The 17,345-nt window shown below is 41.6% G+C and overlaps 1 protein-coding gene across 1 annotated transcript; it reads right to left on the reverse strand.

The window, feature by feature from the left end:
- Positions 1 to 44: 44 nt before the first annotated feature.
- On the reverse strand, positions 45 to 7,264 carry LOC122046747 (26S proteasome regulatory subunit S10B homolog B-like). Its single transcript, XM_042607596.1, has 10 exons — positions 7,059 to 7,264; positions 5,209 to 5,328; positions 4,515 to 4,651; positions 4,240 to 4,401; positions 3,990 to 4,076; positions 3,829 to 3,915; positions 3,539 to 3,676; positions 1,978 to 2,169; positions 1,760 to 1,858; positions 45 to 327 (listed from the first exon to the last, which is right to left on the reverse strand). Exons 1-10 carry the CDS (start codon positions 7,159 to 7,161, stop codon positions 253 to 255), a joined length of 1,200 nt encoding a protein of 399 aa, XP_042463530.1. The 5' UTR covers positions 7,162 to 7,264; the 3' UTR covers positions 45 to 252.
- Between the last annotated feature and the right edge of the window lie 10,081 nt (positions 7,265 to 17,345).

Consider the following 17,345-nt stretch of genomic DNA (forward strand, 5'->3'; position numbering starts at 1 on the left):
AAGCATTAACAGAACACATTGCAAACAAACAAAACAAAGCCTCATTTAAAATGCTATGGAAAGATCTTTTTTAATTTCAAAAGACACATCTAGCAAATGAGCTCAGTTGAGCAGGCTAATTGTTGGCAAAGTTACCAAAATAAAACGAAGGGGAAAGGAAAGGAACAGCTAAAATTCTAATGACTTTGAATGGACAAATAGAGTAGATAACTTTTAAGATACAAGATTTGTATATTTAAGACATTAGACAACTTAATCCTTGCCGAAATCTGCATTATAATGAGCACTCGATTCCAGCTTCTTCGCTTCATTCAGTTTCCTGACAGCCTGAAAAAAAAAACAGTAAGATTGCATGTTAGTTGGGATGGATGAGAACTAGGCAGAGGAAAATAATATTATTGAATAAAAGCAAACAAGCAAAGGCTGTAATATGAAGAAAATGCGAGGATTGGGACAACAGATGTTCCAGACTTCCCGTTCATATAAATATAGCTATTATGTTTGTAGAGAGACACGATGAAAGAGCAGAAACGTTGATTATTTTGGACAATATTCCTCAAGAAGAAATTTCATCATCATGTTTCTGGAGCACCTTGGCAAGACAGGAAAGGGGAAAGGGGAGGTGCTTGGAACTTTTTAAATTTAGAAGCCCCCAAGGAATATAGATAAGATGTGAAGTTAATTCTACTTTAAAATGCAAGCTCATTTTTATGCAAAGGCAGCCAAATTTTGGTAGTGCTCAGACAAGGAGGTGTTTGCCTGCAGTGAAGGAAAGGAAAAGAAAAGAGGAAAGGAAAATAAATCCAGCAACCGTGTTTAACTAGGTAAAGGGAAAAAGGAGAGGGAAGAAAATATGAAATGTCGAGATGATCCTTTGTTTTCATCACCAATCTCACCCTCACACTCCTTGAGACCTTGGCACTGCCCATGACCTTGTCTGCCACCAATGACCTCACCCGCCAACCTCAATCCCTCAGCAACCTCACCAGCCACCTGCGACCATGTCTATCACTGTAATTCTGCAATTAGGAGCCCACAATTTTGCACCAAACTCACTCTGCAGAAAGGCAAAGGAGCTCCTTCCTGAATTATTACCTAGTTAGGTTCTCTTTTCCTTTCCCCAACCACTGGGGGGTAAACATAGTTTCAGGGAATGGGTACATCTTCTTGAGCAGAGGAAAGGGAAAAGAAACAAAGAACAATAAGGGAGAACAGAGGATTTTCTTGACTTAGTCTATCTGAAATACAAGGAAAATGCAAAAACGTGACAGAACTAACTCTTCAATTTTGTCATTCTTGAGACAAAAAGTGGAGAAAGGAGCCTTATTGCTTATTTCTTTTCTTCTACACATGGTAAATAGACAAAAGATTTAGTCTATTTTCTCCCTCCTTTCCTTCATCTTGGCTAGCTTCCCTTAAATAGAGACACCCTCAATGTGCAAAATCGAAGTACTCTTTAGAGTAACTTTTATCATTTATCATAGTGTTGGATATATTAAAATGAAGCAAACTATGAGCAGAAGGGCAAGAAATCCAATATTTATGTGCCCAAACAATACTAAAATAGACTTCCACTAGCAAAGAAAAGCTATACTTTAACCATGTGATTTTGAGTACCATCAACTAGGCATTCATCACCAGTCATTAAAATTATTGATAAAATTTATGCAGGTAGAGCAGGGTGGGGATATCATTAAAAACTGTCATGGTTTTCCACTTTCTCATACCAAGACTTTAAATTTTCACAAGGATAACTTACCTTCATGAAGTCTTCATGGATAACATAGTCACGTTCTGCTCTAATAGCTGACATACCAGCCTCTGTACATACATTCCGGAGATCTGCTCCATTAAAACCCTAAAAAAATGGAAGTTCACCCATGAAACATAGATTTTGGCTAATGCAGAGACACAGTAGACAGGAAAAGTACTTGCTTATCATCATAATATGGCATCAATTATTGAGACTATAATTACCTCAGCAAGTTTTACAACTGCCTCATAGTCAATCTCACCATGTTTTGCTATACCAGCAGCATGGATCTTGAGAACTTCCATCCTCCCCTGTTCATTTGGTAATGGGATCTCAATTTTTCTATCCAGCCGGCCAGGTCGAAGAAGAGCTGGATCCAGAACGTCAGGTCGATTTGTCGCCATAATCATTTTAACCTAACACCATTAGGGAAAAAATGATTCTGAGGAACATGATCACCCTAATCAATCAATCATTGAAGTAAAACACTGATTCTTCACCAAGGCTTTCACATGAACATATAGAAAGTGCCCCATTTTTCTATAATGCTACTGCATTAAAAACAACTTTTTGCCTACAAATGAGTGCATTGGCTCATCATCTGTAATTGTGTATACTATGGAGACGATTTTATTTATATTTTACAAAAACCTAAACTTGTTGCATATTTCCTGCACAAGTGCAAATTTGGTACACTTCATACAAGTTAATCATCTTCACTAAATCTGAAATGTCATTAGGCCCAAATATATGTCAATTTGTTTCATGCTGATTCCATATTAGGATTCATTGGAGGTTTGTTCAACATTATCAACTGAACTCAACAGAATCCAAAATGTCGCTTGTTAGGAGAAAAAAGTGCATTCATCATATAATATAGTGTGTGCTGTCAAAGAAGATGAATTACCAGGATGTTGTCACCCACTTGGCAACTTATTGCACCACACAAAGAGTAAAATAATAACAAACATGAATTCCTCTTGAGGCCTCTTCTTACTAGCAGCAATGAATCTTATATCTTCCTTTGAGAGAGGAAAATGATTGTTCAGGGTCCAATCTTCTATTAACTTATGGAGACTTGATGGTTTAGGGTTATTGGTGACCATCTGCTAGAGCTACTGTGAAGTCAATCTTTAGAAGGATCAAAAAACAATGAAGACTACTCTTACTACTACTGTGAACTCAGACAGACTTCAATGTTCAAGCAACAGCACAAATTGATGATAGATGGAACAACCTCCCAGCTTGTTTGTCATAGTAACCACAGAGGCCTTTGTTCCTAGATATTTGCTATGAGGGAGAGTTTTCTTCATACTGTATTACACCCTTACTGGTCAATCACCTTCTATCAGAGGGAATTAATGATGCGAAAGAAACCTTAAGTGCAAGCGGAGTATGGAATTAAAACCAAGAACAACACCCACACTCTTTTAGTGACAATTTAAGAAGGCAGTAATTTAATCGTCAATTTATAAAAGCACAATGCAGTAAGTGTGTGTTTCAAATGACTATACTGAAGCCTAGATGTAAGGAGAAATAAATTAATCTACTTGCAAAGGAGTCAAGCACCACAAAGTAATCTCAAATGATTGTCTTTGTGGAGCATAAGTCTAGTTAAAGACCATCTCTAAGTACCATGTTTCCAAAAAATGCTATAATCAAGAAATATTCTTCCTGTGCTACAAATTTGAACTGTGCATCAATCTTAATAATGTAAATTTAGTAAAATTGCCTTAAGGGGCAATTGCAAGCACTAAAAAGTAGTCGTGGACATATGAAGTTTACCTTCCCTAATTGATCAAATCCATCTAGTTGATTAAGCAGTTCCATAAGGGTTCGTTGAATCTCACGATCGGCACTGGTTCCCTCACTGAACCGACGTCCTCCGATTGCATCAATTTCATCCATGAAAATAATGCAAGGCTGAGAATACATCACGGATTAATAAATGTCAATGTCCTTATGCAGGATAATACTCTTCACGGGAAGAAAAAGGCTTATTAACATTTCGCCGAGTTAGCCAAAACATATTAAACCAAAAATAGAATGTAGAAGGGGCCGAGAAAGATGTATACTTGGTGTTCGCGTGCATAGCTAAACATTTCCCTGATCAATCTTGCACTTTCACCTATATATTTGTCAATTATAGCACTTGATACAACCTATGAATAGAAAAAGGTTACTATTTTGGAAATAGAAGTTACCAAATTCTCTTAAGTTATAAACAACAACAAACCTTCAAAAAGTTTGCATCTATATTACTAGCAATTGCTCTGGCCAGCAATGTCTTCCCAGTTCCAGGAGGACCATACAGTAGGACTCCCTGCATTACTAAAATAAGCTTAAAAGGAGATCATAAGATAACATAATAGTAAAATATACACAGTTCTATCCCTTTACAAGGTCAATTAACTGGAGAGAAAAATCACAAGATTCGGTTATAACACAAGAAGAAACTTAGTTAAATTTTATGCTACCAAACTAACCTTTGGAGGTTTAATTCCTACTCTAAGGAAAAGTTCAGGATTCATAAGAGGCAACTCAATTGACTCTCTCAGTTCCCTTATTTGATCAGATAGTCCACCTACAGCAGAATAGCTAACATTTCCAGGATCTTCATGGAGCATGTTATGCACAACAGGATCAACCTGCAAGAGTAAAGGGAAGGCTTATATTTGCCCTTCAAGTTGCATCACAAGAAAAAGAATGATGGTTCTCCAAATACTACTGCCTAAATAAAGTCCAAACATGCATAACCAACCTCTCGTGGAAGAGCACGCATAATGGTAAGAGTAGTCATGTCAAGAACAACCCTAGTTCCAGCTGTCAGCTTCTCCTTGTCAACTTTGCTCCTGCAGCCAACAACATACCTAGGCCCACTGCTTGCCTTGACAATGACTACAGCATAAAAAGAAAATCAATGATCTAGAGCTTAAGCTTCTCAAATCTCTTCAAGCCATTATATAACTCATTGCAGACTTAAATGATTAAATGTTTGATTGTTTGATCAAACAAACCACTTTAAATAACAACTTTTTTTACCTTCATAAAAAAAAAAAAAAGCCTAACAATGTAGGCAATCACGATTGGTGCAAAAGAAAGAATAAGAAACTTAGTGCCCTCATACTTAGCTATCACTCATTTGGGGCGAGAACTAAGAAACAGAAGGTTTTGACTTAATTGATCATCCAGATCTCTACAATTTAAATCGCATGTAATACATGCTACAACTACAAATGCAAATACAATAGATTTAAGGATATGCAAACAATAAATAGGATAGAGACTTGTCTGGAAAAATAAAAAATGACCATAAAAGACACCAGAAAATGAAGGGCAGGTCCAATGCTGCAAAATTGTCCACTCTGGGTTGTATTTCAGAAAAGAAATGAACAAGAAAACTGTTTGCAACAATATAATATATGATACAAAATGTGTAATTGGTTTATACTCACAACGCTCGTTATCAAGTGGCCTAAGAACCTCTCCAATTATTTGCCCAACACTTTGGAGAGACTTTAGATCATCTTCGGTTTTACTGAATTCCTTCTTTGTGGTCTTCAAAGTCTCCCTTACTGCATTATGATGCAACAAGAATTCATTACAGTACCACAATCATTACCAGATGGTAAATGTAAACAGGTAAGAATTCAATCATAAAGAGCAAAATTCAGTAGGCATGTAATTTTTTTTTTGATAATCCTACAGGATTTTACTGAACCAGTGATATATGTGGCCCTTGGTTGTTTCAACGCCATTGTATGTATTCTAAAACAAGCAAAATTAGAAGTTGCTTCTAGTGACATACGGATCTATAAGGTCAAACAACACCCTTGTTCACTAAAACCAAAACATGAACACATGAGAAATGCGATGGACAAAATGTGAGTTTGCATTTTGATTATGTAATTAAATATGAGTATCGTGATTCTTATACATGTTATTTCAGGATATCAGCTTGTGGCCCTATCACAATTCCAAAAACCAAATAAAAGAATATTTCCTTATCCAAAGTGCAAACTTCATTGATTTTGAAAAAAAAAAAAAACTCAATAAAAATTATTGCAATGAGAAAAATTTTAAGTTTGACTGCATTAATATAGCTAAAGGGCTTTAAAGCAACTCAACCTCTGAACATGTATGACGAGTCATACTAATCATTGTTGGGGGCATATAAATAAGCCTGATTTACTTAGAAACTACCCAAAAAAAGTCCAGTGCTCTACCTATCTCTTCACAAGAATAAAATTGCACTGGCATCCATCCGCTTCATCCAACTTATATAAGTAGGTCATAGATGCTACAAGAATCTAAAAGAGAGAGGATGAATCTGCGATTATGGACAGATGCCAATTAAGGCGAATCCAACATTTTTCACTGTACTCGCTCATCAGAATAATGAAAAAATTAGTAAGCTCTAGCTTTGTCAAGATTAACTGGAACAAATAAGCATATGAGAATTCCTATTGTAAACTATATGCTATATTGTCTTATCAGTTTTGATCCTTTGCATAAGTGAGACATAGTTCAAAAATAATGTCAGAGGTTCTTGTAAAAGTTTTTCTTTCATGTGAGAAAGATAATTATTCGTTATTTATTTTCAACAAGTGGCATAACCTCTTGCCCAAACTTTCCATATGCAACAAATCAGCCATAGCTCCTGAGATCTTGTAGCCTTATAATATAACACGGAACCTTTCTCTATCCAACAAAATTTCCTAAACCTCAAACAAATTTTACTTGTCTGCTTGACTCTTCATATGTCCATTCTGATATTCAACAGTCCTTAAACTTATGGACGTCCAAGTAGCCGCTTTTCCCCAAAACATTATGTATGACTTAAACCTACTTGTGCGAACAGACTTGTTTGCCTGAATAGTGTGTTTTATGCCCTCTTCCAAGAGATCATAAAATCTCAAATCCATTTTGTGAGTCTTCAGCAGTTCTTCTATGGCACAACTAAATTTAGCGATTGTTTCACCCCCGAATGTCAGGTTCCTCGGTAGAACATCCAAATACATTCACCGAAAGATATCTCAGCAGGAGAAAATGAATCGACTACCGAACTTAAACCTCTACATTTTTTTCGTGGTGCTAATTCTACCATCAAATTTGTTTTTTTTTCCCCCAATTTTTATGTTTAGCCGTCAGGAAATATAACTTGAGATTAAAGTAGCCTAGGAAAAAAAACTAAAATCAAAACGATAACTTGCATCCCAGTACAAAAATGATTCATCGTACCGAATCAAAGTGAAAACGAGGATTAAAAGAGAACGTAGTGGAAGAAAAAGATGGAAATACACACGCGTCCGCGTCCTGGATTCTAGCTCCTTGTGCTGGAGGAGCTTCTTTCGGTAATCGGCCAGCGCATTCCGGCGACGAGTGGCGTCGTCTGAGGCGTCTACCATCTTCGTCCTTCCCCGAGAGATCGAGAATTCGAGATCGAGATTAAAACGGCGCTTTTGGTCCTCGCTCAAGAGAGAGAGAGAGAGAGAGAGGAGCGAGAGGTGGCTTGATGCTAAAGAAAGGACTATGGTTTAAAATACCCCTTATTGGACTTTGACCCGTTAAAACTGATCCGATTTGCTTATACTTCAAAATTCGGATTGGGTTCATTCCGTCATTCGTGTTGGATCAAATCCATTGCCGTTCAAAAATAATTAGCTATCAGAGCCTTTTATTAATATGAATAAAAACTCAAATAATAATATAAAAATTACAATCAAGATTATTAATTTTTGAAATTAATGTAAATTTAAAATTTATTATTTAAAAATGCCAAAAATATATTCCTAAGTAATATAATGTAATTTGAGCGATATAATTTTCAGTCTAGCACCACACCGTAATAAATAGTAATTTAGGCTATTTTTTTGAATTTTTATGTCACTCTTTTATTTCTTTCAATTAATTGTTTCATACAAATTTTGTAGCATAAAAAATTATTATTATGTGAGAAAAATTAATTAATTGTAATGTTTGATATTATGAGGTGTCTAAATATTTTCATTTTTATAAAAAAAATTGGGACATAATGAATCATACTTATATCATTCCCTTTCTATTAGAATGTTTTTTTATGTAATTTTTAACTTTTTAACTATCAGAGAGACAAAATTAAAATTTTTATTATTTTACTATTTTATTAAAAATTTCCCGCCTTTACTAACTTTGATGAAATCTAAAATGAATATACGTTAATATTCTTTTTTCTATTCACACTAAAAATAATTCCAAGATTTATTAGTAATTTCACAACTGAAATAATCAGTGATCTAGAGTTCGAGACTCAGCTGCGACATATTATTATGAATTTTTCTCATCATTAATTTTCTCTGATTGTTTTATATAAAAAAATATAGTTCTCTTTATTCCTACATCTTATAATTGACAATACTACGATCAAAGAATTTTCTATAAATATTTTAGGCCGACAATAAATATATTTAAAATATATTTATTTAATATGATATAATTTTAAGATAAGTGAGTGGACGGTGGGACTCATAAATAATTAGTGTTAATGTTAAAAGAGATGTGTGTGAAAGAGATATATTATTATAATGAGTATGTGACAGTGTACCTGATGTTTTTTGATGAGATGATGAGTCTTATAATAACGAGATATTATGGATGCTCTTATCTTCTGGGTCTATACACTTTCTGGGATATGATTCTTAGTCATAAGCAAATATGTTTACATTATCAAAAGAACCAGCTTTAGTAGTTGGGTGTGAATCTGCATATTTTTTTATGTTTGTTTGTGTGAATGTCTTTAATTGCATCTTGATTTAGAGGAGTTGAGAATATAGAACCAGATTTGATGGGCTAACAAGTTGTAGTATCCGAAAATCCAATTGTTCAATTAAGAGAGTTTATTTGATTAGTTTAGATTTAATTAAAAATTAGTTTAATTTAATTTATTGAGTGAGCCCACAATTATGAAAATTAGATGAATCAATTATGATGATCCTGCCCCGAAGTTAAGGAGATGGCAGCCGAGAAGTAACGCTGGCGTGGCTCTTCATTTTCACTGATGATCTTATACTCCTGCAACCACAAGTCGTCAGTGCCAAGCCGGGAGGGGGTTCCCGGCGACGGCCCTCCGATGCCCAAGTCACACACCGACAAGTAAAGATAGGAGCAAAAAGAAAGTGATGAATAATGGCTTCAAGAGATGTATTCTGCGTACCTCCGCGGAGGGTGATCTCCCTTCTTATATAGAGCTTCGCTGGGTAGACTGCACGCTTCTCGAATGGACACGTTTCCCCAAGCTTTCCCCAAAAGCTCGCATCGAGAAGGTGTCCCTGACATCTTACCATAACGGGGTGAGCGTATCTCTGCAGAGGCGGCGGAAGCTTCTCCCATACGATTCTCTGTCTTGTTGTTCGATTTTCTGTCCATCTGTGCCGATCGGCGGCGGCACTAACTCCCAAAAGGATATAGGCCCGTGTCCCCCCTGTCCTGTTTGTCGGCTACTAGTCTGACTGGGCTCCCCTCGATTGGTTCGGTCGACCGATTTTTTAATCTTATATGTTGTGTTGCGGTTGATCGGCTAGAGTATCCTTTGCCTTTGTGCGCTGCAAGCTCGGCATCTCTCGCCTAACTCTTCCGGCCGATCGGGGATGAGAGCTTTCCGATCGGCTGGTCACTTAGTGGGCCCTCCTGAGTCATCACCGGATCACACATGCCTCCCCTTTAAGTCTAGTCAAAGGAGACTGCAAGTCCGACTGACTGGACAAAATGGTGCGAAATATTACTCTCTGATCGGTGTTTCGGTCAGCTATGCCTCTTTGCTGGAGCTCCGTCGATTGGCCTCAGTTTTCTTCTCGAGGTGATGCCTTCAGAGGGCTGATCGGTCATTATGAGGGAGCGTCTGACCACGAGTCTGCTATTCTTGTTCGCTCAGCCCGTAGAGTCGTTGCCTTGGCACTTCCCCTTTCCTGTCAGCAAAATCTCTTGGAATCCACACCAATCCGAGGTGTTAACGCGGAGCATGCCTCCTTAATTATTCTGACCACCGCCCTATGAGCGCACGCCACGTGTCAGCGCCCGTCGCCACACGCTTGAGGTGACAGGATGGGATGTGACCCTTGGCAATTTGAATTCGACGGCCAGATTTGCCTCTAGGTATTTGTGCTACCGATCGGACGGCTTAGCCTTGCCTTTTGATGTTTATAACCTCACGGTCGCCTCCTTCCCCCCTCCTTTACTCAACGTTCTTGTTTCCGACGATTTTCTCAGCATTCCTTGGCGAATCCTTCTGCTTATCTCGCTGTTCCCGCTCCCGATGAGTCCGTTACCTTCTTCTGTAGCCCTTTTCTATTCTGTCATCTCCGACGCCCCTCCGGCGAACTCTTTTACCTACCCTTTGGCTTCGCTTCTCCCCGGCTCTTCTCGGTTATTTCTTCGACCATCGCCAGCACCTCGCAGCTCTCGATCCCTGCCTCGGGTCCTTGGTATGACATCATGGAGTCCAGGTTCGACGCGGGCGATGCTTGGACTCTCGCGAATACCTTTGAACTTCCTCCCGGCTATGAGATCCATGTTCCGTTGGCCACCGATCGACCATCCACTCCGCCGAGAGGTTGTGTTTGCTTCTTCCGGGACCAGTTCGCTGCTGGCCTGCGGATCCCCCTCCATCCCTTTATTGTAGATGTTTGTAAATATTTTGGCTTATCCCCTTCCCAGTTAGTCCTAAATTCTTTTCGCCTTTTGTGCGGGGTAATTATCTTGTTTCGCTTGCATCGCATCCCTTTGACCCCTTCGGTTTTCCACTATTTTTATTACCCAAAGCTTTCCGATCAGCCAGACATCTTCCTCTTGCAGGCTCGCCCTGGCCTGGTCTTTTTTGACAGGATGCCTTCCTCCAATAAGCATTGGAGAGAGTATTTCTTTTTTGTTCACTTTCCTGATCGACCACCCTTCCAAACCACTTGGCAGCTTTCGTTGGGTCCCCAACCTTCACTGCCTCATTATAAGAGCACTCTGGCCTACTTACATGTTGCCTCCATGCTGGCCGGTCAGAAGTTCAACATTCACAAGTTGCTGGAGGAAGGGGTCTTGGCACTCTTCGGCCTTAGCCCGATCAGCCCATCCGAGCCGGTCAACTTAGGTAAACTATTCACCCGCTTCTTTTCCTTTTGTCTAACTGATTTCTTTCTTTATTTTGCAGCCGACATCATGATGAGGGCACGCTTGGTTGGGCAATCGAAGCTTACCAATGTCGACGTCGACAAAGTAGTGGTCGAAGTTTTGACTGAGTGCGGATTCTGACCGGACGATCTTCTAGAGCAGACACCCACTGAACGCGGGCTTGTTTTCACTCAAGAGGCCGGTGGGGAGTCGGGTCAGGTGCCAATCGAAGGAGCGGCGATTGGTGCGCCGATCGCAGAACTTTCGGCCACTCAGTCAACTCCAGAAGAGGGCTCGCTATCGGAGACGCCGCTCGAGAATACGCGCAAGAGGCGCCGATCAGAGAAAACTGCTCGTTCAGCTTCCTCAGCGGCAAGGATCGCCGATCGGACTGGCATTTCCGGGCTGGATGTGCCAGAGGCCGCCAATGTCTCCTCCAACTTAACACCCTCCGACCCTCTTGTCGCCTCTCCAATCACCAGCTTGCCATCGTCATCGGGTCAGGGTCGTCTCTTAAGGTCAAGCATTCAACCCGTGCCCTCTTCTTCCCGCACCGGCCGGTCGGCTTCCTCTCACTCAGCCCCGCTTGGTCGGAGACGCGTCACTGCCACCCTCCATCTTCCTACCGAAGAGCTTTCAGAACCGGGGGGTTTGGCGGGTTAGACTGAGCACCAGATCATCATTCGAGGCCACCTGGCCGAGGTGTGGGAGGATGCACATGCCCGAGCGGCGGCCGCGCCCCCGGGCGTGCTGGCGGATAGCTGGCGGATAGCCACACTAGGCAACTCACCGGTGTGAGTTTTTCTTTCAGCTCTTGCACTAGTCTGACCTCGTCTCTGATCTACTCTAGGTTCTTGTTTCTGCAGTTTTGGGTGGACGGTCTGGTGATGTGCCAGAGGCTTTCTTTTGTGGAGGATGAGCTGAAATGGCTGAAGGAGGCTCCTGGCCAGTCGGGGACCACTCACGGTCTGAACGACATTCAGGCCGCTCAACTACAGGCCGACTTGACCAAGAGTGAAGAGCTGCTAACCGCCAAACGGGGTAAGAGCACCGAGTAGGCCGGGTACATCGACCGACTCAAAAAAGAGATTACTACCTTCGAGAGCAAAATCACGCTCGCCACCATCCGCAAGCAAAGGGTCGTTGATGATCTGGAGAAGAAGAACGTGGAGGCCCGGGATCTCGAGCAGAAGCTGAAATAGACAGAAGACGAGCTGAAGAAGGCGGAGGACCTCCTGGTGTCCGAGTGGCAAACCCGTGAGTTTGAAGATCTCTTTAAGGAGCCAGTTGCCCGATAAGGATGTCGATCTCACGGTGGTGAAGGTGGACCTGGAGAGCGCTCGATCGGCCCTAAAGGCGCATAAAGAAAGCGAGTAGAGCCGCTTCGAGGAGATGAAGGTGGCCTACATCCGGTCTGACACCTTCGTTGACAAGTTCGTTGCCCGGGTTCTTAGACTCTTCGGCTGCGCCGTGGACAACATCTTTGATCAACTCAAGAAAAAGGGACACCTGCTTGTCGATCTACCCGACACTATCATTGACCGTGATCAGCTCAACGACTTTATCCCTGACGATGCTCTGGCATATTTGGAACGAACCCTTAAGAACCTTTCCTTTTGCTCACCTTGCTATGTAATCTTTGAACTGTACTTTTGTCTGCCCCGTAAGTACCTAGTCGACAGAAACTTTAAGGCACAAATGGGGTTTGCTTCATATTCGACACCTTTCTCCATTTTTCCGGTGGCTTTTGAATATGACAAGGCGATCGTCTAGACCCATACATATCTGATCGACGATTTAGGTGCAATTTTGATGACGCCAAGGTTTAAGGTCGCCGCTCTACCGCTGATGACGCGAGGGTTTAAGGCCGCCGCTCAATCGCAGATGAAGCGAGAGGTTTAAGGTCGTCGCTCGACTGCCAATGACGCGAGGGTTTAAGGTCGTCGCGAGGATTTAAGGTTGCCGCTCGACCGCCGATGACGCGAGGGTTTAAGGTCGTCGCTCGACCGTCGATGACACGAGGGTTTAAGGTCACCACTCGACCGCCGATGACACGAGGGTTTAAGGTCTCCGCTCGATCGCCAATGACGCATTGGTTAGACGGGGACTTGAGGAAACTCTGAGTTGTTTTCTTCCTGCATTCAACAAGGATATACAAACGAAGGGATACATGAATTCATTCGTGCACCTCTTCACCTAGCCCTATAGGGTTGGAGGTGGTTCGCACTCCATGGTCGATCCAGCTTTCTTCCCTCTGTGTTTTCCAAATAGTAGGCGCCTGAGCGTAGCTTTTCCAACACCTTGAACTGGCCTGCCCATGGAGCTTCCAACTTCTTGACATCGTCGACCGGCTTGACCTTCTTCCTAACTAGTGGCTCTTTTCCAAGTGAGATGGCTAGCCTCGCTTGCCCGATCGGCAAGACTTTGTTGTCGGTGAAATCGTATAGGGGAGTGGCCATGGGCAGGAGCTCGGCCTGATCAATTTGTAATAAATCAAATGCTTGCTTAAAAATAATATTTACCGAACTTCCTGTGTCGACTAAAGTCCGGCGGATGGTGTAGTTGGCGATTACCGCCGTGATGATCAACGCGTCATCATGAGGGACCTCCATTCCCTCCAAGTCCTTGGGGCCGAAACTGATCTCTAGCCCTTCCGCCTTCTCCTTGCTGCAACCCACCGCATAAATTGATAATTGCCTAGCGTGGCTCTTTCGAGCTCGGTTGGAGTTTCCTCCAGTCGGGCCACCTAAGATCATTCTGATTTCTCCGTGGGAGGCATTTCTTCTATTTTCTTCCTCTCGTGTAGGGTGCCTATTCCGATCTGCGGAAACGCGAGTAGGGCTTCGATCTCGTCGATGATGCCCTTGTTGGTCGCACACCTTCCGACCATCGGTCCTTTGCCCGATTCTGCGTTCGGAATGCTACTCTTGGGTGGGCGACTGGTGTCAGTATTCCCTCATCTTTGGTCGGTGCACATTAGGGTCGCCACGACACTCCCAGGTGTTGTGCGTTCCTGACTGGTGGAATTTACAAAACATTGGGGTCCATTTTTTTCTCTTCTTCTACAGATTGGCCTCCATATGCACTACATACATCCTTGGCTCGAGATACTGTTGTACTCCTGTGGCCCGGGGTCCGCGCGGGGGTTGGTGGTTGCTGGGCGCCCTTCGTTCGGATGACGCATGGGGCTCGGCGGGTGCTTCTTTTCTGCGCGCCGCCTGTGCTTCCTCCACGTTGATATATTTCGTGGCCTTCTTTTGCAGATGGGTGAAATCTCGTGGTGACCTGCGGATGAGTGACCGAAAGAATTCGCCTTCTACTAGTCCCTGGGTGAAAGCGTTCACTAGTACATCCGGGGAGACTGCTGGTATATCCATCGCCACCTGGTTAAAGCGCTGGATATAGGTCCTGAGCGTTTCTCGAGGACCTTGCTTCAGGGAGAACAAGTTAACACTTGTCTTCTGATGTCGGCGACTGCTCGTAAAATGGTGCAGGAAGGCAGTCCGAAAATCCTTGAAGCTACGGATGGACCCGATCGGCAGTCTAGTGAACCATCGCTGAGCAGGCCCCGATAGGGTTGTCAAGAAGACCCTGCACTTTACCCCATCGGTGTATTGGTGTAGTGTGGCCGCGTTGTCGAACTTGGCCAGGTGATCGTCTGGGTCAGCACTCCCATTGTACTCCCCGATTGTCAATAGTGTGTAATGGCGAGGTAGGGGATCCTCCATAATTCCTCGCGAAAATTGATTGTTGACCCGTTCGGGCGAATCATCGTCTCGTGGCGCTTTTCCCTTCCTAGCATCCCTCTCGGGCGCCTCATTAGACGAGGAGCCTCGGTCTCGACGGGCTCAGCCTCCTTCCTCTGAGGGCGTCCGGAACAACGCTCGATGGAAGGGGATCAGCGCGTTGGGTGCTGGTCCGAATGTGTCCAATTTTTTACGGATTTCCTAGTCGGCCACAGATTCAGTCTCGCGACCCTGATCTCCAGGTTGGCCAGATCTTGAGATGGCTGGCTCTTGTGCCGGGCATTCGGCCAAAATTCGTTGCTACTGCTCCATCGCCCTCGCCACTCCGGCTTGGATCAGCTTTTCCAATTCTTCTGTCGTCAGTGTTATGATCGTAGGTCATCCGACTTCTTCTATCTTCTGCTCCCGGGTTCAGGTTAAAGTGTTGGTTGCTACTCGGAAAGCCTAACTGTTCCACTGTACAAAATTTTTGTACAAAGATCTGAACCTTTTCCTAGCTACCATGTGTTCTTTTAAATTAAACTAGGATCGCCTCCGGAACTTAACACGTTTGATCCTAAGTTTAACTTACTTGTTCTTTTAGGTTTAGACTTGGATCTCCTGCGGAACTTAACACGTTTGATCGAAATCCACCCATGTTATTAATTCCATTAAATATTAATTTCCAAAATTGGCTTCCAGGACTGCATGGCGAGGCACATGGCCTTCTTGGATATGGGAGCAACCACCACCGCCTAGACAAAGCCTTTTAAGGAAAGCTAATATTTAATTTCCTTAAATAACTCTAGGTTAACCAAAAGGAACAATCGATTCACATGGAAAAGAAAAATAAAGAACACAACATCGAAAACTAATTCGAAATACTAGAATCGCATGCCTCTTGTATTTAGTATTATTACATGAAGATTAAACTAACATGATGCGGAAAACAATATTAGTTATACCTTTCTTAGTAGATAATGACCTCTAGATCTTCTACCGTATTCCTCTTCTAATCTCGAACGTTGTGTGGGCAACGATCTTCTGAGACGAGGACCACCTAGCACCTTCTTCTTCTTCCTTCAAGTTTCGGCCAAGCAAGACTTCCAAAGGATGAAGATCTTGTTCCACCAGCCAAGCTCCAAGGGATGCAAGCTTTCTCTCCTTCTTCTCCAAGCTAGGATCCAGCCACCACTTGATCTCCAAGATAGAAGAGAGTTTCGGCCACAAGGATGGAGAGAAGAGAAAGGGAAAAACTGGCCACACCAAGGAAGAAAAGAGGGAGAAAAATAATAGAGGTTTGTTCACCTTGAAGGCACCCAAACCCCCTCTTTTATATTCCTTAGCTTTGGCAAATAAGGAAATTTAATTACAATAAAATTTCTTTAACTTTCCTTGACATGAATTAATTAAGAAAAAATAAATAAAATTTCCTAATAACTCATGTCATGGCCGGCCACCTCATGGAAGAGCAAACAAGGTAATTTTCAATCAACCAATTAAAATTCCTTATTTGTCTCCAGAAAAAATAAAATTTTCTTTTAAAATCGCTTCATGGTTGATAAAAAAATTTCTATAATTTTAATTTTTCAACATGTGAATAATTTACAAAGAAGAAAAATAAAATATTCTTCCAATATACAAATAAGGAAAGAGATTTAATCTCTTTTCTTAATCTTTTGTAGAGACTTATAAAAGAGATATTTTAATTTTTAATCTCTCTTTTAAATTATATCTTCCACATAAGAAAAAATTAAAATTAAAATTCTTTTCTAATTTAATAGGGCCGGCCACCTAAGCTTGGGTTCAAGCTAGGGTCGGCCACCCATGGACCAAGGCTTGGCCGACCCTAGCTTGGTTCTCAAGCTAGCTTGGCCGGCCCCTACAACATGGGTATGAAGGTGGGTATAGGTGGGTATAGTACTCTATAACTAAGAGGCCACGATAGGGACCGAGAGGAGGAATTGGTTTTGGTCTCCCTATAAAATTAAGCATCCCGTGTTCGCCCCGAACACACAACTTAATTTTATCAATAATAATAATTCATTCCACTAGAAAACTATTATTGAACTATCGTACTAATCCCAAATTACATTTTTGGGCTCCTTCTTATTATGAGTATGTTAGTCTCCCTGTGTTTAAGATGTCGAATGTCCACTAATTAAGTGAGTTACTGACAACTCATTTAATTAATATCTTAGTCCAAGAGTAGTACCACTCAACCTTATCGTCATGTCGGACTAAGTCCACCTGCAGGGTTTAACATGACAATCCTTATGAGCTCCTCTTGAGGACATTATCAACCTAGATCACTAGGACATAGGTTCCTTCTATAATCAACAACACACACTATAAGTGATATCATTTCCCAACTTATCGGGTTTATTGATTTATCAAACTAAATCTTACCATTGATAAATTAAAGAAATAATATCAAATATATGTGCTTGTTATTATATTAGGATTAAGAGCACACACTTCCATAATAACTGAGGTCTTTGTTCCTTTATAAAGTCAGTATAAAAGAAACGACCTCTAATGGTCCTACTCAATACACTCTAAGTGTACTAGTTTAATTATATAGTTAAGATAAGCTAATACCTAATTACACTACGACCTTCCAATGGTTTGTTCCTTTCTATCTTGGTCGTGAGCTACTGTTTATAATTTATAAGGTACTGATAACATTATCTTTTGTATGGACACCACAAACTATGTTATCTACAATATAA

The sequence above is a fragment of the Zingiber officinale genome, chromosome 2B (genome assembly GCF_018446385.1).
Source record: "Zingiber officinale cultivar Zhangliang chromosome 2B, Zo_v1.1, whole genome shotgun sequence".
Classification (NCBI taxonomy): domain Eukaryota; kingdom Viridiplantae; phylum Streptophyta; class Magnoliopsida; order Zingiberales; family Zingiberaceae; genus Zingiber; species Zingiber officinale.